Raw genomic sequence first — 25,078 nt, 5'->3', positions numbered from 1 at the left:
TGTATTAATTAAAACTAACCATCAAATTGCTTGATAACTGAAAGACAATTTGTATACATAAATATTCTTTTATTATATTAAAAGTATTTTTAAATTTGATTGCACATGATTGTTTAAAAGTCTAATTTCTCGACGAGGAAATCTGGCGGTAGATTGGCTGCGATGTCGCGCTCCTCATTTAGTTTGTGGTTGGCGGTGAGTCGCCGCCAGAACAGAGGGCACTCTGTATTCTCACACTGGTCAGACTGACCGTGGCCACAGCATGAACGGCATATCTGAAACAAGTTGTATTGGTAAATTCTTTTACTGGCTCTTATTTTCAAAATAACGACCCATAACAAACCACACGTTAGTTTTGTCCATTTCATATGTTTTTGTATTACTTATTTTATCTAAGGGACTTCTTAGGACAATATTTTGCGAGGATATGACGTGGCTGCAGCGTAGTGATCACCTTGACTATGCAATATTGCAGGTCTGTTGGTTATCCGTACAAGCCGGGCATCAGTTAGGTGCAGCCACATATTGCAATCAAAACGTTGTCCATTTAGAAGCCTACTAAAGCGAGTCACAAATGCAATCTCTCTCACTCGGCATGGGGCACACTGAAAACCAGCGCCGTGGCCTCCCTCACCGGGGGCCACGGCATATGCTGAGTGGGGTCCCATTGCGATGGGCATCGCTGTGCGACAGGGTGGCACTGCTTAGTTTACTTGCTCTTTCATTGTATGTTTTATGTCACCTCTGTCTTATTTGCTTTTTTTTTATTTTACCTCTTTTGTCTTTTATGATGTCCATGGCAATAAATCTTTCTTTCTTTCTTCAATCAAGATACCAGATTTTCAAGATCTCTGAACCACTCACAGTATAGCAGTAGTGTTGCATCGTCACTGCTGCATGCAGTGTAGCAGCGAGCCCGGTGGCGCTTGCACAGCGCACGCACAGAGCGGTTGGAGCGGGAGCACCGCAGCGCGCACATCGCACGCGCCACATGTATCGGGCGATGCCGCCGCAAGCGCTGCGAGCTGACGCCGCGCGCGTGTGGCCTAGTTCCCGCCACCTGGATTTTGAGGTAGCTGATGTATTGTTGAAGCAAAGATAAGGCAAGGTTAAGCTAGCACACAACACAAGCATTATTAGTTGCTTACTTTGGTGCTAGATAGATGGCGCTGTGTGAAATTTTCCAATTATTTATTAAAAAAAAGGATATTCTACTTTGTGTAAAAGTAATTATCGTTCTCAATCGTATTAGATTGTTGAATCCGATTCTAATTGGCCGAAAATAATATCACACAGAGAGGACTTTATGAACTTTCCAGATATGACCTTGGTTGATAAAACCAGAACAGAATGAAAAAAGTAAATTAGCAATAGTTAACATCTCATTCCAATGCCAGTTGGTAGGGTCAGTCATTGTCATAAATGAAAACTTGAATGTGTAAGTGACATAAATGTAAACTTGAACATGTATCACTTACCAATGAAAAACATCGGCCCCAAGTAACGACAAACACCGATGCAATGGCGGTAGTAAAACGCGTGCAGCGTAGTACGAGATGTGTGGTTCTACTGGTGCCTTCGCTATCTCGCTTGGAGTCCTCGCCAGGCGCACTAGTGGAGTCCCGGGGGTTCCTCCGCTGACGAGCCAGAACACGCGCTCACCCGTGCGGGGAACGGCGCGTTTGTCGCGAGAAGCAATACGCCTAAAGACAAGGAAATTGAAGTCGTAAGACATAGTAGAAAAATGTCAGTGGTCCTAATACTGACCCTTGTAGCAGACCTCCACTACAGAGCAAAGGAGAAGATAATTTATTAAAATCTATATTAAATCAGCTTTTACACGTCCCCTGTCGTACAAAGGCAAACTAAGAGAAGTTTGCCTTTCAACTGTCAGCTTTTATAAGCGGTTTGTTAATCGTTTTCGACAATATTTAAGTGATCAAACGTCTTCACATAATCTAAATTGACAAAACTTTCAAGTTCTCAACCAGCTTGACCTGACAGCGGCTTTTTGTGCAATTCTGCTCGTCTGCCGGCTTACTTTGTCAGTTTGTCACTTCTGGACTCACTTCAAAATATCTTACGAAAAAAGTACTACATAATTTACTTACTTAGCAATCTCATTAGGTGGAGCAACTGCCCCGGGCCGGTAGCCAGTGGGCCCATGGTACTCCCGCGTAAAGAACAATTCGGGCAGAGGCATCGAGCCATCAATTAGTTTGGCCAGAGTGGAAGTGACCAGTCGTTTGACGCGCGACATGTCTCCAGTTTCAAATAGCTCGCACAACGAGCGTTGGAGAAGCTGTAAATGAAGATAATACAAGTTAAATTGTAAAATAGGACATTTATTGAATGATTTATTTTGGGTAATTTGGAAGAACACATGAGGAAACTTCTTAAGTGAAGAAAAAGTAGGTCTAGAATAGTTATTAGATTCAAAGGCAGCACTGAGGAATACCTCAGCAAAAACAATGTTTAAAAAAATTTAAGAACTTGTAGTAAGTACCTTGACTCCTGCGGGACAACCATCTCTCCGAACCGTTTCAATGCCCTTAGCTTCGTAGATAGGCTTCTCCTGTTCGGGGCTTTCATACATGTAGCCTACGTAACGCTTCTTAGTTTGCAAGATGCATGGTTGGTATACCTACACATATTTAGCAAAATTTTTATCAGATTTTACAATTTAGGGTTTATTTTCAAAGAAATAAAAATGAAGTTTTAAAATTTTACTTACCTTTTCTAACTTTAGCGCGACAGGAGATGGATTATCCGCAGTTACCGCGTCGGCGATCTGTTGTCCTATCGCGAAAGCCTCGGCTCTAGTGCCGCCAGGGACCACCACGAACATGGAATCGGTATCACCGTATACCACCTAGTGAAGAAAAAAGACCCGCTATCCATTACTAAAGGTTTCTTCTTCAGTACATTACGTCTGCTACAGGACATGTTCAAAAACATCTACATACCTTAGCGTTCCAATTGGAGTTATTCTGCACAAGTTTGATGGCTCGCTGCAGCGTTTCGCGCCCTTTCGCGACTACGCTGTCTCCCACTTCTACGCACGGCATTCGTCCGCTAAAATTTGCGGCTGTGTATCCGTACGTCACGTTTGCTATTAGCTTTAGACCTAAGAAGTAATTATCATTAATACTATGGTTACAACTTTTAATAATTTGAGATAAAAAAGATTTCTCACCTAACTGTCTGGAATGCATCGCTTTTTTAACAGCTTCATCAGTTTGTTGCTTCATGCTCTTTTTCACAGCCTGTCTTGCAGCCAGAATCCTCCTCAACAAAGCGGGCAACACGCCTCGCCGGACAGACGGCTTGACAAACCCTACGCCTACTGGCGACCAGTGTACTAGACCGTTCTTGACCAGAGCCTCCAACTTTGCTTTGGGTATCCGCAGTCGCCAGGCTCCAAATTCGTAAGCTGCATCACTGAAATAAAAGTAAAACAATTTATTCTCCAATACTTATCAGCTAAAAAATATAAAAATAATTCTTCACACATACCCATTAATATTCTGTACGCGTCCAATGCAAGTGGAGAAGCAATAGTTGTAAGCTATCATCATTGATGGATATAAACTTTGGAAGTCCAGGACAATCACCGGATCGGAGTAGAAACGAGATTCTGGAAAAATATGAACACCGAGATGAGTATATAATATACAGAGACAGAACTACGGAACATACATGGCGCGTAGGTAACATTTATGTGGAATGAGATTTTTTCTTCAAAGCTAAACGCAACGCAAGATGGAGACTTTACAGTTCTTGTTGGAATTCAAAGATTATCTGCAGAATAGCATTACCTGGTTCAAATATTAATGGAAGGCATTCTGGGGCGCGCATAGCTGCTCTCTGGCGTACTGTGGGTGACAGAGCAATAAGGTTGAGAGGTCTTGCTGCCCGCAGCATCAGAGATTCCACACGAAACTGCGAACCGCGAGATAATACCTCCCACCATTGAAGACCGAATAGCCTGGCCAGTTCAGATGTCCGATCTGCAAGTGAAGAACACTTTCATTGTTCTAATAACCATTGGAAAGCATAAGACAATAATAATTAGAAGAACAACACAAGGGAAGAATGCGATATCCAGCCAGAAAGAAGGAATTTGGCAATTGATTATTTACTCACTTATTATGTCCAGTTTTTCCAACATCCGAACAGTTCCAGTCAGTCGCGTCATGTAATATTCAACTGTTATCCATCTCAACATCCTCGACTCATGAGCCCACCACTTCGCAAGCTGCGCAAACGTGTACTTTGGCACTCTCTCTTTTAACACTTCGTACATACAGTTCTCAAAACTGTAGCTGGAAAGCGCCAACTCGTGGCGAAAAAGGCGCCAAACGTTAAAAGTAACCCTGCCTATAACTCGTCCTTCTAACTCATTGTCCTCACTTCTCCATCGCTTCTGCCTATATTTCTCGGTAATCCTCGATATCTCTTTCACAATTTCCATGCCTAGCAACTGAGCTCTCTCAAGAATATACCCCCAGGAATTCATCTCTATTTCATAACCACACATAATATCGGGATCATGCTTCTTCACTAAATCAATCAGTTTTTCTATCATTTCATTTTCATTATTTAGATAAGTAACTGGAACATTAAATACGCATCTATCTAAGAATTTTGTGTGATCAGTATCGTCAATGACAAGTATTTCTTTAATTGTTTTTGTGAGCCAACTGTTTGGTGGGCAGTCGTTTGTGACGATTACAAATATAGCTTGAATTGCATCGATAGCTGGGTCTGGATGTAGTTCACCTCTTACCGTTGTGTGAACTTCCGTTAGCATAATCGTGAGGTAATCCACCTAAATATGAATAAATGAAATCAAGTTACACGTGAATCGCTAATTGCAATAGTACTAAATGTGTTAAAACCTAAGTTACCTCTACTGTAGGAGTTTCAATGGTGTACTCTTTCTGATGGTCACCAGTACCGAAACACAGAAATGACCCATCTGGTTGCATTGTGACTTGGAGACTGGACTGTGTTTTATCCTGTGAATAAGTATCAAAAGTATAGACTATTGTAAGTCAATGTATTAAGCTAGTTTGTATGAGTATGCCACTTACTTTTTCGTTACTTTCGAGACTTACGCTGCTTTCAATTTCATCGTTTAAACCAATAACTTGGGAATTATCAAGTTCATCAACAATTTTACTTATTTCTTCATGATTCTCATTTGTTTTCTCTACGATATCTGCTTTTTGGAGATATTCTTTTACTTGACTAGTAGTCGGTGGTTTTTTATAAGGCTCCAGTACGTATTCCTTGTTTCCCGAGAGCAACTTCTTCAGTCCGTCAGGCTTCGAACACTCTTCTGTCATTTCATTCGTTTGCAAAAATAATAATTGGCGCCATTCTTCAATGCTGGTTGTGTCTAACACTTTATCAAAAGCCTTTTGATCGCGCGAACATTTGCTTTGTAACTTCAATATCATTTGACCAATCTCAACTTTATCACCAACATCATTAGGATCGGAATAATAAGGCACTGGATTTCTAATTTTGGGAATTTTGTATGTCTCTAAAGTAGAGATAATATATTTTCTTGTGGGTGGACGAATTTTAGGTGTTAATATGGTACAGTATGGACTGTCTTCATAAACTAATTTGTTGAAACTTTCATCTTTATCTTCAGTTGCTTGAATATTTGTATTTTGTATATTGCTATTATTCAATGATTTTTTAATATCTGTAGTTGTATCTTGAATAATATCGCTATTATTTAATGATTTATCTAGAGACATATCAAATTTTGAAGTGTCGTAAAAGCTCATTATGCCCAATCTCTTTTCATCATCATCATCATCAATTGACGACTCACACGACATGTTTAAACTAGATTTATTGAACAATACTTCCTTTGATTTTACATTTGATGTACCAGCATCAGGAACATACTTATTTTGAATATCATACAATTCAGATGCTTTCAGTTCATGCTTAACAGTAACTTTATTAACTAAATCTAACATATTATTATCATCTTCTTTAATATCACAGTCAGTTGCATTCTCTATAACACTTTGTGGTTCTATTTTAACATTTCTTTTAAGATGTAAACTAGAAATACTATCTATTGTATCTCTGGATACATTTATTTCATCAAGTTCACTTACATCTACATTTGATTCAAGCTCTTCTTCTGCATTACTAATAGCAGGTTTTTTCTTATTTTTTGGCTTTGACAAGCCCAATTTCAAAGACCTCATCTTTCTCTTTCTTACTTTTTTAACATCTAAAAGATTAAATGAGTTTATCGTAATATACATTCTCAGTAAATATCTAGAGAAAATAAAAATAGAAATACATACGATCGTCATCACATGTGCCATCCAGTTGTGGTATGTTTGCTCCTTCCCAGAAGGAATCATTCCACGAAGGTGAATTTTCATCATCTCCATCTTTACTGAAATATAATGAACTAAAGTAAATTAACCGAATTTCATAATCTTCTCATTTACAAACTAAGTAATGTAAACAAACCTTTGATGGGGATCCATAATGACGGTCTCTTCATTGTAGATCTGGGAATATTCAGCATCATCAGATTCATTATCTTCCTCTTGATCACCATTAGCAGGTGTACCCATCACACTATCTTCTTCAATGGGTTTTTCATCCATATCATGTAGCATATCTACTAAATCTAAGTCTTCACTGTTTACTAAAAGAAAATTTAAAGTTGAAAAGGGTGAAAACATAGTGTTATTCAAAAATACTTGATTCAGATTGTCATACTTACAAAGAACTTGACTGTAATGTAAAGAGAGACTGCTATTTAGAGCTACACTCTCATCAACAATTGTTTCATCCATATCTTCAACAAGAGTTTCATCCGAGTCTTTTCTAAATGTTTGACTCAATCCCAAACTAAGCCTTCCTATATTGTCAGGCAAATGAATGCTCACATCTACTGCATCAAATAATTGAGATCCCTCCAGACTTTCTGCAGGATAATATACCTGTTCCAATTCCCTCTTTTTGTCTGTCTCAATAATCACTGGTGTGTCTATGGAACCAGATAACTTGATCAAAAACATCTGCTCATATTTGTGATGAGATTCTGTTTCTTCAGCCCCAATTCTTCCCTGGGATAAAGATTTGGATGCCATTGACATATTCAACTGCTTTCGTCTTTCTTTTTCTTGCTGCCATACCTCTTCAAGGCCTGGATTTTCGATTCCATCACCTTTGCCCACTCTTTGTCTATTAATGATATGTGAAGCCACACAGTCAGCTTCATAAAAGCATATACTTTCAGCTTTGAGGGTAGCTTCATCAAAGCTGTTTCTAGGTTCGTTGCTGTTTTGTGAAATACCTGTTTTTCGAAATCTAACCCTTTGCAAGTCAATGTTGCTCATACCAAATAGATTGAAGTCAATGAAAAATTGTAGTGTGAAGTTCAAATGGGACTCATGGGGTTGGAATGTCTGGCCCAAAATGGCTCCATTGCTGCACAACTCTACAGCCTGCTTTATCAAGTTGGGACTATACAAAAATACTTTTAAGTATAAGTGGTCTTTGTCATGGAATCCATAGAAGGGCCTAAAACAAAAATTTAATGAAATAATTTACCCAGGTAGATACAGGAATGCCTGCATTACATATTGGTTTTCCAATTTATGTAAGTGCATACTTCAATTATAAGGGCAACATAATTTTAGTTAAATTAAGCAACTTACAATCCCTTGACCAGCGATATTTTATAAACATGTTGAGTTGTTGATGTTGCTTGTTTCAAGGCTATGTTTAATGCCTTATCTAGGCTTGCTGCTATCTGAAAATATAAAGAATTCAATAGTATTTATTTATGTATGCATGAAAGCCTTAGATTACAGTACATCAAGTTAAACACACCACAGTCTTATCTCATTCTAATAAAGGCTATTTTGCAACGAAAATGTAGTCTGAAGTGCTGTCGACTGCACTTACATACTTTTATTTCTATGCAACACTTACTTGATACAGGAATTGAGGCTCTGGATTAGATGTAGGACATGGAATATAAAAGTATGGAAACACGCCGTGGATGTGAAGACATGCTTTATGACCATCTGTTGCAGGTCCAAATATCCTTAGTACTGGTACCTGAGGAAACGTTTTATTGTGAGTTAATATTAATGTATAGGATGTTAGTAATTATTAAGGTTATGCAAACCATAACAACCTGTTTAATATCAGCTCCTCGAAAATCTGAATAAATAACATCAAGTCCTGGTACTGGTTTCGTTAAGTAATGATCACAAACCACTATTCGAAGAGCAAACTCAGGATTTATCGAGGAAAAAGCTGAAAAATATGAAAAACTGTGTTTACATTTTCAAAGTGCAGAAAATTAAAAAAGGACAATTCAGCTTTCAACATACAAGTCTGGTGACTCATGATAATAACAATGTTGCTAAATAAAGATTAATTAAACATATTTTCTTGATTTCATATCCATTTTACCGCGCAACAAAATGTCAACAAACAGAAGTCTGTCATCATTAATCAATCAATGTCACTCTGTGACTGAATGATGAATGTATCATAGACTAGATAAAGCATTGAATGAATGAACGAATATTAAGCATCCAAAAATGTAGTCTATGGTGGTATGAAAAGGCGTGTCGTGTCGTGTTTCCGTTCCGCAGGTCATGGCCATCTTATTTATTCAAATTTATTGAATGACCAACTCCATTAAAAAAAGAATCACTACAAACCATGCTCAACGACAGGTTAACGAGAAAACTCTCGATGATCACTTGGCTAAAATAGTGACGTCCGAGCCTGTATAAGTAAAGTAATAAAAAAGTTAATGTGTCAAAAGTAATTTTGTCAGTCAGCTGCAAAAAAAAAAACTAAAAAATTAGTCGTGTATTTTGTGCGTTTCGTGGACTATCGTATGAATATTTTTGAAAATAATGATTGTAAAAACCTATAGTCGTGAAAGAATCTCGTAAATATAGTGTTTTATGTTCCCAGTGTTGCACAAATAAAGATTATTAAGTGGAGCACGTCAGTGTGAGGCAAAATGTTTTGAAAATGAAGTGCTATCTTTTTGTGGAACACACTTTATTCAAAGACGCATCAGTTTCTAAGAGATAAATCTAAATCGTATGGTAGACGATGGATGATGAAGAAGCCGACTTGCGTGAGCAAATATTCCACAACAATGTTCGGGAACAGATTGTAAGTCGCCAAAAATCAACTCTATTGTACCTTTGATTAACGCTACGTTTCAGGACTGAAGCTCAAACAGTGTGTTTCAGCTATTGATAAGCTATTACAAATTCGGGACTAAAATCTAAAATTTAATTATAACCTATAAAGTCGCTACAGTTTTTTTTCTACAATGATTCTAACAGATTTATTTCCTCAATCTCAATTACTTTTATCCTTAATAAAAATAGAGTTCTATTGTTCTATTTGGTAATTACTGGATGTCAGGTAAATATTTTACTATAAATATTTATTAATTTATTTTACTACTATTTAAATTTAAAAATATTTTTTTATGTAGAAGTGAAAAATGCATGTTTGAGATAATTAATTAAATCATCCAAGTAACTATTATCCTCGAATCATTCAATTTATGTTATATAATTAATTGCGATTTTTCCTAGGTTCACTAGTTTACATTATTTTAAAAAGCGTAAGCAATTTATGAGTTCGTTTTAAATAAAGCAGCAACAAAATAAATGTAATTTTAACTTAAAATTAAATTCTGACAACATTCCTGACTTATTATTTCTATTCTCATTGTAAATCATCATGTTTTGGCCAGACGGTCAAATTTTTAGATTAGGTTGCAAGATCAGTAAATTAATTTCTTTATACTATAAGATTTATAAGTTATATGTGCCTCCTTATTTAGGCAATTACTGATAACGTTGCAATCACCACAGTTTTTGAGCTTGACCTTTTGTAACATGTCAAAGTGTATTAAAAACTGGGGCTTGATGACGATTATTTGTTTCAGATCTTCCTACTACTATTTATCTTACTGTATCTCCTGTCGTTTATGTTAATTGAGAAGTTTCGCCGGCGCGATGGCGAAGATTACTTCACTTCAGACGAAGATGAAGTCAAAGTATATCGGATCAGCCTCTGGCTCTGCACATTCGCCCTGGCGGTCTCTTTGGGTTCGGCACTCTTGCTGCCAGTGTCAATAGTCAGTAACGAAGTGCTGATTTTGTACCCAAACAGCTATTATGTGAAATGGCTCAACAGTTCCTTGATACAAGGTAAGTTAACATTATTTATAGTATCTAACTTTAATAACTTCCCTGTCTATTTGTAATTAAAAATGTTGAATTATTTAAATTTCCACTTGTTAGGGAACATATCTTTTTTACCTCTACATCAAACATAATAAAATTAATATAATTGTTGAACATACTTTAAACCTATGTCATTATTATTGCCAGTTGTCCAATGCTATGAAGAAAAATGTATATTAAGCGTCATAAAAGTACTTGAAAATTATAGCTCATTAAATTAATTTATTATTTTATGTGTGTGTTGGTATTGTACAAACTTACCATCATTTTATTATCTTTCAAAACCCATGCCTGATGCTCACATTGTTTCTACTATTTGATATAATCATGTAGCTTTTGAACATTGTTCTTTTGTCTGACAGACCTTGACGTCATATTGTAGTGCTGGATCAATGAGATGATGTAAACATAGTAATTGTTACGTATATTATACTACCTCAAAAATGTGCGTACAAGTGTACTGTGTGTATTCAATGGCTGAACACAAATTTATTTTGTTTAGCACCTAAACATGTGTTATTTGACAAAATACATAATTTGTTCAATATTTTTTTATACAATCTCAGCAACATGATCCTATTTTCATTTATCTTAGGGTATTGTTAAAGTCTCTGTTAAACAGCGAGTGTGGCGTGAGTATCGCACGTCATAAGCATTGTACCTGGGACGTCTTCTTTCATGTAATACGTTAGTGTTTTATAATTTTTTTGTAGGCCCCAGTGGCCTCAATAGCGATTGCAGAACGTACTTAGCCTCCTAGCGAAAGCTGCCCGCCCACTTAGACTAAGTAATATTCGTGACAGTTTCAATTTCGCGATAGCTTGAAGGAAAGAACTAGCTATGCATGCACAAAAAAAGGCAGAGCGAAACAATTTCTTAATTAAAACTACCATGATGTACGAACGTTATTTTGTCTAGAGAGGATAAAATTTCAAACGGGCACTTCTGTCGCCTCCATCTGCAACTGCAACTATTGGCATTATTGTTAAGCATTGAGGCATGTTATGTAGTTCTTAAAGTGTTTGATGCAGTGTTTTCTCGTGGTCCCAGGATTTTGTCCCATTAATGGAACCATGAGGGAGAACTGTTCTTGTAGTCTCACCCATCACTATTTATCTACGTCCTTTACATCCGTATGGTATGCGTGCATACGAGTTAGGATCATCTATATTACGTATTATTAACATGTACCATTTGTTACAGGGCTGTGGAACCACGTGTTCCTGTTCTCAAACTTGTCTATGTTCGTGTTCCTGCCTTTCGCCTACTTGTTCTCGGAGTCGTCGGGCTTCCCCGGCTGCCGGGGTCTGCGAGGCCGCGTATACGAGACCTTTGTGGTGCTCGCGTTGCTCGGGATAGGCATGCTCGGCTTGGCCTACGTCATCTCCGCCTGGCTGGAAGGCGACCGATCCAGTATTGATGCTTTGCTTAGTAAGTACATTTTTATAATGCTGTTATAGGTACTCTTTTATGACCATTATAAAACAAGAAACGCATACGCTCATTGGTATATTGCTCTCGGTTTTGTTATTTTACAACATGTTTTCCATGAGGTGAGATGCAGACCAAAAACGTTTCCATACAATAAGCTCGAGAAAAAAAAGTACCTACTAAAAGCAAAGATTACCTTTTCCATAATATGTACCGTTAAAATTATTAAAAACAAAAAACAAAATTTCAACTAAAAGCTCTACTACCTACCTACAGCTACAGCGTCACAGAAACACAAAAGGTGGTATTCCAATTTCGTTATTGCATTCTTGTCCCGGTTCCCGTGCAAGCATTTGTCTTAATTAATTTGGAGCGATGTTATGAATTCGGAATCGCGTGTATCGATCAGCATAATTATCTATCGCTATAATCACACGAAGTCAGGCGGTACATTGTAGTCGGCTTGAGGAAAACTAAGATGAAATTGCCTCCTATTTCTCAGATGAAATCATTGTATACTTACTTATATGTCTAGCTATCGGCTAAAATTAGCTTAGTTCTTTCGAAAACCATAGCAAATTCTCATTACTTGTTACATGTTACATCTACCTATGTTAGAAATATACAATTAAATAACAGCCTCAGATAATCTTAACTGGGTAGGTTGGCTATTCTCATCTAGTTATTACCTTTTTCGTAAAACGTGCTGATTCTAGTAAAGGATACAATGATACCTACTATTAATGGAAGAACAACATGTGTATTCAAGTGTTTTTTGCAAGGAAAATTATTTGCATATTAGTCTTCTTAGAATATGAAAAGTAGACATATAGGTACAATGAAATTACCTACACAACGAGTCTTCTTGGTCGTGCAGGGGCATAGCGTCACACAGCGTTGTACCCTTAACCTTCAAAAGTTTGACGCATTTAACCGTAAAATATGTATCTCCATTATCATGTGCACTGACTAAACCATACAGTACTCTTCTAGAAAATGGATAGCGTTGTTTTCATGTTTAATTGTGCGTGAATGGCGCGCTGGTATTGTTTGGAAGTCAATGTTAGGCGCGCGCGCACCCAGCGCGGATGCTATGTCACAATAACAAACCCAATGGGCCCTAAATTGTGCTGCAATTTGCAGCACTGTTATCAAATGTAGCTCGTTGTATGAACAACGTCTTTCGAGATATTTTTGAAGTTTTAATTTATCGAATATTGATCGATAACGCGATTGAGTGTTCGAGAAATTGATAAGTAGAAAAGAGTAGGCACATTAGGTTAATAGCAAATTAATTTTACATCAATCATTACTAATCTTACTAAGTACTTTTGTACTAAGGTCTTTAATCGCTGCTTGCTTACAAAACACGTAAGAAAGATGATTCGGTTACCTACTTCTAGGTACTTGGCTAATTATGTCGATGGAAAGAGCACTTAATGAGTTAATCAACCCTGTGGTTTTACAATAAAGCTATCATGTATCGTTTAAAATAGCTCCGTAGAGTTCAAACAGAAATTAATATCTCTATAGAGCAGTTTAACTAACGAGTTTATGAAGCTGGTCTTGGCTCTTCTGTGGTCCAGTGTTTTGGGAGAGTTTTAACGATCTTCGGATCATAGTTTTGATGCCCGGGTCGAACTACATAAAAAGAAGAGAAGAAAACAGACCTTACTTATAATGCTATGTATATGCGTGCGTGCTATGGACAGGGCTATGCTCGGTGTTTCTTTACGAGATCGAATCAGGAATGAGGAGATCCGTAAACGAACTAAAGTCGCTGATATAGCCCGACGGATTATGATGATAATGATGATGATTACTTATAAGCATGGCTTTTATTGGCATGTGTATCTTTAATATCGTTAACTTTAACTATACTATAGTTCGACATGTAACACTGTCGTCGCAAGTGGACGATATGTGTAACTAGGTGGAGGTTAAATACAAATTAACACGATTATGTAATTGAATGTAGGTTTAATGACACAAAAGATAACGCTAAGTGTCAACCTAGATAATAGTTGACGGTCGATGATTTAGGTCATTAATATATTTTAGATAGAGTATTGTTTGTCAACAGATCTATGGACGTACCTGCCTTTCCTGTATTCATGCGTGTCCTTTGTGGGAGTCCTCATGTTGTTAGGTAAGTGTTTTTTGTATTTTATTTTTAAATAAGTATGTACTTATGCATTGAATAACCCTTCACGAGTGTATGAAATATATTACACTTTTCTTGGCAAAGTCTCATACAAAATTGCATCCCATATTTTCAGTTCTTTAAATTATACATATTTAGCGTCAAAGAAGCCAATATAGTCGGCAGCAAAACAATTTACACAGTTTTGTTGAAAAATAGCACCACTACACTACCTACAACTGAATTAGGGCTATATTTCACCGGGACATTTTGTTGGTAGCCGGCGACTGGTTGCGCCGCCATGGTGTCCTGGTGAAATATAGCCCTTAGATGCTGCAGTATTTAGCTTTATGTAGCGTCGTCTATGTCCAAGCTATCTCTGCTAAACAATTTCATCAGGTAACTCTTCAGGGTTACTTTATTTTAAAAGAAAAGACGTTTATCAAATCTAGATCAAGTGGAAAGTTTAATCGATAGATTGTTTTATCAATCATTGCCTTATCGCTTTCAATTATATCAACATTTTGTTACGAAATTAAATTACACACTGATAGTATACTATTTTTTATTACATTTTTTATTACATTAATCAGTTAAACTAAGTACGACGACGATACATAAGTCGTAAAATTTCATAAAACTAGGACACGTGGTTACGAAACAAGGACTTAAATAGATAAGACAAAAATTAACAATTTTACGAAATATTTTTTATAAAATGAATAAATAGTTCTACATTCAACATTTTTCATTCATTATATTTTTATAATTAGCTACTTTTAAAGAGAATTTTTTTTAAGACAACAAAACAAACAGAATAAATAATACTAGATCAACTAATTATTATTCTTTGAATGTAGAAACCAAACGTTAAGAATCTTTTAAGTAACATATTAGTTTTCTTCTTCATCACCATAGCCGCCTTCCTTCTTATCCAAGAAATATTTGATCAAATCCTCGTGTTGGGGAAACATGTCGTCCAGCTCCTTTCTGCATTCATTGTATTTATCCATATCCTCCAGCTCTTTGTGTGCCTTTGCCGCGTAGAGGCGAGCTTTGAAACTGTTCTCGTTGAGACGAATCGCCCACTCGCAGTCGATGAAAACCTGAAAAGGGTAAAATTTATCAGAATGGGGTGAAAGAACCGTCAACGGCTCAGTGACTCGATCATTTGTTTATGATCTTCACTTTTTTTCTTCTTTTTTTTCGCATGAACGGCTTGTGCGTCAGCCAGTTACCACAGAGTTAGAATATTTTTTAAAAACATTGAAAAAAAAAGAACTCAATTATAAAACAAAAGCCAGCCGAAAACGTGCAGATATCATATCTTGTCGCACGTTTTTTATTGTTAAGACTAGCCTTGTGGAAGTTATTATCTTTATCTGGCTGGGATTGCCTCTATTGTCTTTTAGCAAAAAGATAACGGAGACAACGCGATTCCAGTTCTAGTCACCAGTAAGTAAATCTGATTCAGGTTTCTAATTATAGAATTGCTCGCATTTAGATTTTCTACCACTACTGTTTGTTAAATAAATGTTTATTTTCTAAATAAGGAAAAGGTGTTTTTCCAGGTAACGAGGTTAATGCCTTTTGCCAACAAAATATGCGTGTCACATAAAGGGACATCAACAATATAGGTGCGTGGCGAACGTGTAGTAAATTGTAACTGCGAGTCGGATAAGATAACTCATGTAATTATTTGACTTGACACATTTTATTTAGAGCCTAAAATAAGTTTTAATTATAGCTCGCGGCTTTAAAACATTTTTTTACGTGTTAAACATTTTTTAAGTAATAATCTAACTACAGTTAAAAAAATGATGCGCAAATCACAAAGTCCGGTGTCATATTTTATCTTATTATGCCTGGCAGCATTGTAAACTACGTATATCATGCATGATGTTTGCAAACTGGGTCTATAAATAAATACAAAGAAAGTTAGCACGAAAGTATCTAAATACAATGCGACCAATTTGGACAATCAACACGATTATGTAGGCAGGTAACGGATCGTTTGAGGACAGTGACCGGTCGTTGAGTCAATATTCAGAATCTTTTATGGATTTTGTTTACTCTGCTCCTTTTTAAAGGTCAATGTCAAAGTTACATCTTGTTCCTTAGATTCCGATAGCATTGTCCGTTAATAGTCGCTAGGACAAAAAAATGTAGAGGTATTGTATGCAACCATCGCATTCCTTTTTGTGCTGTCACACGTCCATAGCTGTTAACAAAGGCCCTTTGCCCTATTTCGTACCACGCCATCACCCTCGGACTATTGTTTCGCAACGTCCCGTCAATCGAGCGCGATTATAAATAAAAACTCTATTCAAGGCGAGAGGGTTCTATATTGATATGAATGGTCCGGTCAGTCACATATTTCATTGGCAAAGGTTTTAAAAGCGTTAAACTAGAATGTATGACATTTACCTTTTCAAAGTTCCCCAGCTTGATGTTAGTAAGAGCCCGATCGCAGTATAACATGGGGTTGTCTTTGACGTGCTCTATGGCTCGGTTGTAGCAAGAGAGTGCCTTGTCGTACTCCCCGCGACGGAACGCCTTGATGGCCTGGGTGTTGAGGGTATCAGCTTTCTCCCGCCGGATCTTGCGGTCGAGGGCTCGCTTCTCCGCGTCCTTGCTAACCTCGGCCATCCATGCGTCTTTGTCCATTACAGCCTAAAAATAAAAAAATAATTTGATCGCATGTGGACGACAATAAGTCGGTTGACCCTCTGCGTTTGTAATTCTGAAGCTAATCGCATCTTTTATGTATCTTTGTGAGAGCTTGCGGTGTTTGAATTACTGTTCTTGTACTTGATACTCGTTAGTACTGATCGACTTAATGTAATCAAGAACATTGGCAATGTTAGGCTCGAGATTTTATTACTTTGAAATTAAAATAACACGAGACGAAATCACTTGTGTGTTCTTAATTATACATTCTAAATATTTATTGTAAACAGATTTTTTTATTGTAAACTGTCGACTAATAAATCTGTTTTGTTTTAGCTTTTATGGACCATAAATAGATCTGTTCAAAACACTCATGGCCACGCATTATATTTTTAAACTTCCAAGTGTCGTTATTTTGAACGCCGAGGCCCAACAAGAATAGAAAAGAACTCTATTTTCTGAATTAACTACTGACATTTATTTTGTTCGAGTGTGCTGCCAATTATTTATTGAACTCGTGAGAAAGTAGGTGCCTCATTACCGGGGCGGCTGTCGCTACTTCAAAGCTTAAGTTTCAATTGCGTTATGCTAACTCTTCCTCTGCAAAAGAAAAGAGCCTAATTGCTTTAAATCTACTACCTGCTTATTCAATTTAATTAATACAGAAATCCCTCATAAATCTACAAATAGAATAACACATGCATGAGCGAGACATTTATTTATAGAAGAACTTGCGCCAAATCGCTTTCACTCGCAAAACAATATGATCGGTCAATATCACGTTTATGCGTCGAGATATGCGCACCCATTAACAAATGCGACGCGACCTAAATATTGTCGCAGGTGTACTGAATATCACAGCTGATACAATAATATAATTTGGCATCTTATAGTGGCTGTGATAGTGGTTTATAGAAACTTGTAATAGTCTCTAAAGCCGAACAAGTAATCGCCAAGATACCGTTAGAGGAACTAGTTTACGAAACACAAATTAGTTTTTTTCTTCTTCATTCTTTGCGTCGCAGTATGCAGAGATGATGTATTTTGGGCAACTGCCACAAGTTTTTGCATTGTTAGCAATTTCATAACAGTCTTACCGGGTCCTTGTTTTCGAGAGTTTTGAAGGCATTGGTGTTTATCACGGTTCTGTCACTTTTGACCTTCAGTTTGATATCGTCATCCAAGATGACTTTCCCACCCAGGTACTGATCAGCCAAGGCCTTGGCTGCATCGGCCCTAGTCTTATCCCCGCTAGCCATGTCTTTCACCAAGGTTGATACTTCGCCGACTCTCTTCATGAAATTATTGAACTCTTCCTCGCGCTCCAGGGTGGCATGGTCTTTCAAAGCAGGATTAGACAATATTTTTTGTAGGCTCATGTTGAAATGCTTTAACTTTATCGGTCAGTCACTGTAATATTCTCTTTTGTGTATGTTTACAATTTCACAATTCACATTGACGTAACCGCGTACATAGCAACCGTTGTCAAAGCGACGGCCTATAATGTGTTGGCCAGTTTAGACTTTAGAGTTAGCTAAAGGAGGTTACAACGTTTTCAAAATATTTTAATGCGGAAAAAGGATTTATAACTCAGCCGTGATCTGACCATAGAATTTAGTAAAATTATCTTCATTTCTCTCTCATCTTTTTCTCCTTTCACTGAACTTTCCTTTCTTGTCTTCTTGAACTTGACATAGATTACTGGCATAGAGCCGATAACTTAAACAACAGTTTTCCACATCGGGCTACTAGTACTACAGTTACTCTTCGATTTTTATGTCCACTTGCTATAATAAATAGATCCCTAAACATCGTTGTGCGACTTCGTATAACTAATTCACTTGTTTTTTCCACCAGTATTTACGCCGCTGGGTTTCGTGCGGCTTTTCGGCGTGGTGGGCGGCGTGCTGGTCAAGCCCCAGTTCCTCAGGGATCTCAATGAGGAGTACTACATGTACTCCTTCGAGGAAGAGACCATCAGGCGGCGCATCAACAACGCTGTGTCTACCGGTGAGTTTTTAAACTGCACTATGAAAGTTTACAGTTTTAAACGGTTGAAAGTTTTAAATTGTCACATATTTGTTGAAAACTACTACTTAAAAGTTTTCGTCTGTCTGTAATAACTTCCATTCAAATATTTAAAGTAGATATGGCGTACAAATGTAAGGTAAATAAATAGGTGCTAGAATTTTCTCGACCTTTCTAGTCACTAGCTAGAGATTATGCGACCGGCTGCACTGAAAGCACTGAGCCATCACAGTAATTAGTCTCGACAGCTATCATTACTTTGACGGCCACAATTTCACTGTATTTACTTACACGTCATCTAAAGAACATAATGATTAGAAATTACGTAATAAACTTAGAATGAACGTGAAAGTTATTATCCCAATATAAAATAATACAATACTAATCAGATATTGACGGCAAGCTAGAAGTAACATTTAATGTTTAATTTATTTGTTGCAATAGACATACGTTATATGCCGCAAAATAATTTAAAACAATCGGTACTTTCGATTTGGTTGGTCTAACAATTTTTGTGGGTTTAACTTCGGTTCGTTTCACTCACTCGTGCGTAGAGATTAACGAACGCCCAACATTACTATGAGGTCTCACAGTGCGCGCACAGGGTCACACACGAACCAATCACAGAGCTCTTTTAACGCTGTGCGTTCAATTTGCTGCTTCACTTATGCAAGTATCGTTTGTGAATACGGTTGTAAGAATATAGTAAGTGTGTTCCCTGCGGTGAAAGTTATGTGTTCTGACCACACACCTGCGGAAAGTGAAGTCAACTAGTGATAGACAGATTGACCACTCCTTTCAGTTGTCAATGACCATGTCTGAGTGGTTTTCACTTAGGGAAATGGATCTTATTATTCGCTTCGCTGCATTGTGGCTTGTGGCGTAATGTTTAAATAAATAATCCGTTTGATTGTGAAAATAACTTTTAGAATTACAAATCTTATTCGTATTCTTCTGATTCTGTACGTTATCCAAAAAACGCTGAAGTTAATAAACATAGCTATTTTACTCTTGCAGTATCAAATCTAAACTTCATTAGTATTTAAAATTCGAGATCTCTAACCAGCTGGTTAATGCACACAGCTCATTAGGTATCTAATTAAATACAAACCACAAAATAATTATTATTATGTTACATATTATTTAATACGTATTATATTCAATAATGAACCTAAATAGGGTCGCTAAGCAGCAGCCACTTAAAAATATTGGTATACGTACTCGCACGTATCGAATCACTTCCTGTACGTGACTACACCAACCTTAAGGCTGACCTTGGTCAAAGTTTGTTTGGTTGATCTCTCGCGGAATATAAAGAAGCTTTGCGATCTTGCAACAATCGCCTGCTAAATGTAGGAATATACAAATACATGTTTATATTAATTTGCAATTGTAAACCAGTATTAGGTATTGCTTAGTAGGCGATAGACGGCTACATTCCATGATTGCAAATAGGTTTGCTCAGACTTGAATCGCAATTCAACACTAAATATTGGAAATATTTTCCGCAAAACCAGGTTAGCATTAGACTGAAATAATCTAGAATTAGACGCCTTGTAGTTCTCTCTAATTTCGTAATTTAACACTTCGATATGATGACTGAAGGCTGGCTCGGATTGGCGTTGCATTGCGATGTGATAGTATAATAGCTCGTCATAAAAGTAAGAGTCTACCCACTCGTTGACAGCGAGCCAAAGAACTGTCAACTGGCCATTTATTGATGAGATTCGCCAACCCACCCATTTCTTTTTCTTGACAAGTTCAGCTGACTTATTTTGCAAGAGGCTGACCTAAGTTTTGACTTTGTTATAAGTGTGGATATTGGCATATGTAGTTAAAATTTCAATAATGTGATTTATTCCCCAACCCATTTGGTCAGAGCGATTCCGCGTGGGGTGTATCCTCCCTTTTTCCCCTGGTAAATTAGAGAGGAATTGACCCCCTTGTCGCTTGAAGTCATTTTGAAGGAACTAAGTCAAACTATCTGACCCAAAAAATCTGACTTGCCCCCCCTAGGTCAGAAGCTGATATAGCTGGGTACGCCCATGCCAATGCACTGTGTCGTTAATATACATACGGTAGTCGGTAACTGTAAAAGTGTAGAAAATATTGATTCAAACAATATTCAGCTCGCATGCGATCTAGCGGTTTTTTATGAAGCGTGTGCTAATATTTAATACAGTTACTTTACTGAAATATATTTACATAGTTACGACGACCGATTGTATAACAACTTTGTTTTTATGTGAATATAAATAAGTGGAATAGTAGTTTAATAATTCTGATTCTGTCACTACTTTTTATGAACAGATATTTTAGTACTGAACGTTATCTCAAATACATTAACATACCAAACACGAGTGTGGCTGCTGTTAATGTATTGAAATCATTTTTAAAATTACTTTTTTATTTCTGTTCTAGAATAGGAATCAGAAATTGTGTAAACATTTTAATACGATAAGTATGGTTGAACAAATGTTTAATGCATCGAAAAACGAATCTGCAATAAGTTCTAATCATTGTCAGTTCGACGATTGATTATAATTATTATTATTTGACCGAGATAAATATTTTTCAAATCTATAATAATATTATTTATCAATACCTGCACAAGATCTCAGATAGTGGATCGATATTTGTTTATTTATTTATTGTTGAGATAAATAAATAATTAATTATTATGAATATTTTTGTTATGTTTCAAGATAGAGCATACAGCTCAATGAGACGAGAATTCCTGATTGAATGATGAATCTTATTTTTTGTGCCTAACAAGTCAGACTTGTTTTAGCTAGACATTAACGTTAGACGCTCTAATAGCATCCAATCAGAAATGATGTGTTGAAAATGATAAAAAATATGAGTATTAATCGTACCTATATTTTAACGCAAATACGATAAACAAATCCGTGAACGCTTGTTTACATTGACTAATTTATATTGTAGACGTATTGTTAGAAGAAAGTTCGAAACTTGATACAATTTGAATTTAGTCCAGTCAATGAATGCCTTAACGACGGTGTAGAGAGAAATCCGTGGAACACAATTTCTGACCTCGGGACTTTATTTAGCCTAGTTAGGTGGTGAACATAGCAAAAGTCCCCGCCCTTAGCCCTTGAGCCGGCAGGGAGAGGGGGGTTTAAAGGTACCACTTTTCGGTTTTTCGCTTAATCCTCGGAAACTATGCGTCCTAGTGACATGACTACTATGAACCAAAAAAAGCTTATTCAATTTGCTACCGCCGAGACCGTCAAGTTTTTCAATATCTTGTATAGTTTTTGCGGCATCTGCTCTAGAAGGTCTGTAAAATTGGAAATTTAATTTTTGTCTTACATGTTCCTATCAGGAGAAAATCAACTAAATCAACATTGAGCAAACACTATAGACATGCGGGAGCATGTTAAGCCTAGTTCCAGGGAGGGGACTGCACCGTGCGTATATTTATACGAACCAACTGGAGCCACTTTTGACTCCTCATCATTCAAAAACTACTGTGCATTAACTCTTCAAATTTGGCTCATGTATTGAGACTTGCATGCAAGATATACATCAGCTTTAAATTTCATAAATATACCTCAAACGGTTATTTAGGTATTGACGTTCAAAAATCGACATTTAGAACACTAAAATCTATTTATCACCTGTGAAATGTTAAAATTTACTGGTTTTTTATTTGTTCCTTTGTATTTACATAACTACCTTTCTGGATGCCAAATTTGAACCTTCGAGGTCATCTGGAAGTGGTTAGAATTTGGTATATATGTCAGACATGTAGATTTTTGGACATCATTACCTAAAGAACCGTTTGAGGCATATTTATGAAATTTGAAGCTGATGTATATCTTGCAAGTCTCAACACATGAGCCAAATTTGAAGTGTTAATGCACAGTAGTTTTTGAGTGATGAGGAGTCAATAGTGGCTCAAAGTGGTTCGTCTAAATATACGCACGGTGCAGTCCCCTCCCTAGAAGTAGGCTTAACATGCTCCCGCATGTCTAGAATGATTGCTCAATGTTGATTTAGTAGATTTTCTCCTGATGGGAACATGTAAGACAAAAATAAAATTTCCAATATTACAGACCTTCTAGAGCAGATGCCGCGAAAACTATACAATTTATCAAAAAAGTTGACTATCTCACCTGTAGCAAATTGAATATGCTTTTTTTGGTTCATAGTAGTCATGTCACTAGGACGCATAGTTTCCGAGGATTAAGCGAAAAACCGAAAAGTGGCACTTTTAACCCATTAACGCCCAAATGAAAACTACGATCAATTTCACATAGCCAATGTTTATTTTCTTTATAAAAATACTTCAGAAATAATACTAAACAGAAAGAAAACCAAAAACAAAATCAGAAGTTAGGTTTTCAGGGGTGTACTAAGTTTAGTACAATGGGCGCTTATGAGTCATGTTGAGCAAAGCCTTCTCCATACTGGCTCAGTGTTTTCAGGCACTTGCCATAAGATGTTTTGACTCTATTGAAACACACAGTAATTTTAAGCTGTCAAATCAGCTTGTTTGCTGGTTTATTTTGACTATAACCATTATTTCATATTTCTTCTCCATCAACTAGAGCAAGATTACCTACTATTATTTATCTTTTATAGGTCAAATATGTGCGCTTTTGCGGAATGCTAGCTGATCTAAGCGACTATATGAGTTTACTATGCAGTGCAGTCTGCATGCATTTGAAATTGTCATGTCCACCATATAAGCGAACAAGACCCATCCACCGCTTTTTTCTTTTTACCTCAGTTTGGTAAAGTTCCATAGACTATCCATCTGATCTAACCCACTAATCTTTTTATTATACTGGAGCTGGACACCCAGTGGTGCCTAACACTACTTTTTTTATCAAGAGACCCCATATAATGACCTTTCCCAATGGTTCTAAAGCATCAAAATTTGTTCCAATAGTACCTACATTATTATCTTTCAATCGATACTAATAAAATTATGTTTGCCTTGTCGAATCTGTCTCTAGGCTTTTTGTGAAAATCTTTATAAGTAATCAAAGGATACCGTTTGGTTCTGTTGTCACGTATGGTTCCAAAAACTATGTAACTAAGTCTCTTTAGGTCGACAAACAGGTCATAATTGGGAAAACAAAATGTTTATTTTTGTTGTCTGTAACCCCATAAATAAAGAGCCATGTTATTGGAAAAAGAAAACAATGATTACATATAAGAACTATGAAGAAATAAGTAAACACTGTAATAATAATGTCATTTTTTTACTATTTTACATAACATGTCAAGCGCCCATTGTACAAAAGTTAGTACAGCATCACTTTGGGAGTTATAGCATAAAAAACTTTCCATGAAATGAACTTTTTTATGTATTTTTTATTAGGATATGTTGTTAGCTAATACACTAACAACTTATTCGGTATTTTGTGTAACTTAAACCTTGTATAAAAAATTGTCAACTATCCACCAGGAGATACGAAAAAATCACTGAAACGAAATCGCAAAATACCCCCTTCAGATTTTATAATTATGTTCTGTTTCATCTCAGGATGTAATGCATAGACCTTTGTTTACCGATTGGAATTATTTCCAGACTTAAAATACCCACTAAATCAGATTTATCGTAACTTAAAGTTGTGTACAATTTATAGTACGGCGGGCGTTAATGGGTTTAAACCCCCCTCTCCCCGCCGGCTCAAGGGCTAAGGACGGGGACTTTTGCTATGTTCACCTCCTAACTAGTCTAAATAAAGTCCTGAAGTCAGAAATTGTGTTCTACAGTTTTCCATCTATAATGCTTTATTGACTGGACTAATAGCATAGACGACTTAATACTTAATACCATAATTAGGTACTCAAACAACAACAACTAAACTTGTCAACCTGCAATCAACTAAAGTTTTGAACTGTGATTGCTATCAACCCGTCTCGCTAACGGTGAACGACAATGGCACCCGATTACAAACAATCACTGCGGTTACGCGTAACACTTCTTATTTAGTTTACTAGTTTCCAACGCGGGTTTATTTATCCTCAAATGCAATGGAAAGAGGTAAAGAGGGCTTTAGCATACTTTCTTACGACCTATGACTTCCATTATTAAAAAGGTTTCTTTAAACCTCGGTTCTCATTCATAGGTTGTCAAACCTATAATGCTATAGTCTGGTCCGGGAGCACGTAGAATTTTGTCCAATGACCCCAAGCTACCCATCCTTATCGCTCGCGCGTAATTATATTGCTGTCGCGACTGTGGGACGGGCGCCCGTAGTGAGTGTGCGAGCGTGTAGCTTGGGGTCATTGGACAAAATTCTACGTGCTCTCGGACCAGATTATAGTTAAAAAAACATCAGAGATTCACCTTGGTAACTTCACGGTTGGATAAGTTTATCCTTGTTATCCCGTTTTTCATCTGGTTGCGTGTTCAGTTCTCTGTGCTCACTTTCACTTTTTTTCATAAACGGTTATGGAGTCTAATTTCTTAACTGCGATGAAACAAAATAAGTATTTAGTGTTTGTAGAAATGGACACCGATAGGTGTATCAAA

The 25,078-nt window shown here is 36.8% G+C and overlaps 3 protein-coding genes across 3 annotated transcripts in view; 1 reads left to right on the top strand and 2 right to left on the bottom strand.

Annotated features, from left to right (window-relative positions):
• Positions 1 to 4: 4 nt before the first annotated feature.
• Positions 5 to 8,506, bottom strand: LOC135073767 (DNA polymerase zeta catalytic subunit). Its single transcript, XM_063967938.1, has 20 exons — positions 8,397 to 8,506; positions 8,198 to 8,319; positions 7,990 to 8,118; positions 7,713 to 7,807; positions 6,773 to 7,575; positions 6,514 to 6,694; positions 6,342 to 6,436; positions 5,097 to 6,265; positions 4,911 to 5,021; positions 4,147 to 4,831; positions 3,819 to 4,010; positions 3,517 to 3,637; positions 3,197 to 3,441; positions 2,967 to 3,127; positions 2,735 to 2,872; positions 2,507 to 2,644; positions 2,112 to 2,302; positions 1,479 to 1,703; positions 865 to 1,060; positions 5 to 275 (listed from the first exon to the last, which is right to left on the bottom strand). Exons 1-20 carry the CDS (start codon positions 8,410 to 8,412, stop codon positions 114 to 116), a joined length of 5,175 nt encoding a protein of 1,724 aa, XP_063824008.1. The 5' UTR covers positions 8,413 to 8,506; the 3' UTR covers positions 5 to 113.
• Positions 8,507 to 8,783: 277 nt separating this feature from the next.
• Positions 8,784 to 25,078, top strand: part of LOC135073764 (protein Lilipod) — a 27,246-nt gene continuing 10,951 nt past the window's right edge. The window contains exons 1-5 of the mRNA XM_063967935.1: positions 8,784 to 9,201; positions 9,992 to 10,256; positions 11,496 to 11,723; positions 13,807 to 13,872; positions 18,394 to 18,546. Coding sequence (XP_063824005.1) covers positions 9,139 to 9,201; positions 9,992 to 10,256; positions 11,496 to 11,723; positions 13,807 to 13,872; positions 18,394 to 18,546 — 775 coding nt within the window. The 5' untranslated portion in view covers positions 8,784 to 9,138. The remainder of the gene's footprint in view (positions 9,202 to 9,991; positions 10,257 to 11,495; positions 11,724 to 13,806; positions 13,873 to 18,393; positions 18,547 to 25,078) is intronic.
• Positions 14,450 to 18,000, bottom strand: LOC135074123 (tetratricopeptide repeat protein 12). Its single transcript, XM_063968429.1, has 3 exons — positions 17,634 to 18,000; positions 16,294 to 16,539; positions 14,450 to 14,972 (listed from the first exon to the last, which is right to left on the bottom strand). The coding sequence occupies exons 1-3, from the start codon at positions 17,913 to 17,915 to the stop codon at positions 14,760 to 14,762; spliced, it is 741 nt and encodes a 246-aa protein (XP_063824499.1). The 5' UTR covers positions 17,916 to 18,000; the 3' UTR covers positions 14,450 to 14,759.

The sequence above is a fragment of the Ostrinia nubilalis genome, chromosome 8 (genome assembly GCF_963855985.1).
Source record: "Ostrinia nubilalis chromosome 8, ilOstNubi1.1, whole genome shotgun sequence".
Taxonomy (NCBI): domain Eukaryota; kingdom Metazoa; phylum Arthropoda; class Insecta; order Lepidoptera; family Crambidae; genus Ostrinia; species Ostrinia nubilalis.
The sequence above is the reverse complement of the archived record's forward strand: the minus strand, read 5'-3'. Positions and strand labels throughout refer to the sequence as shown.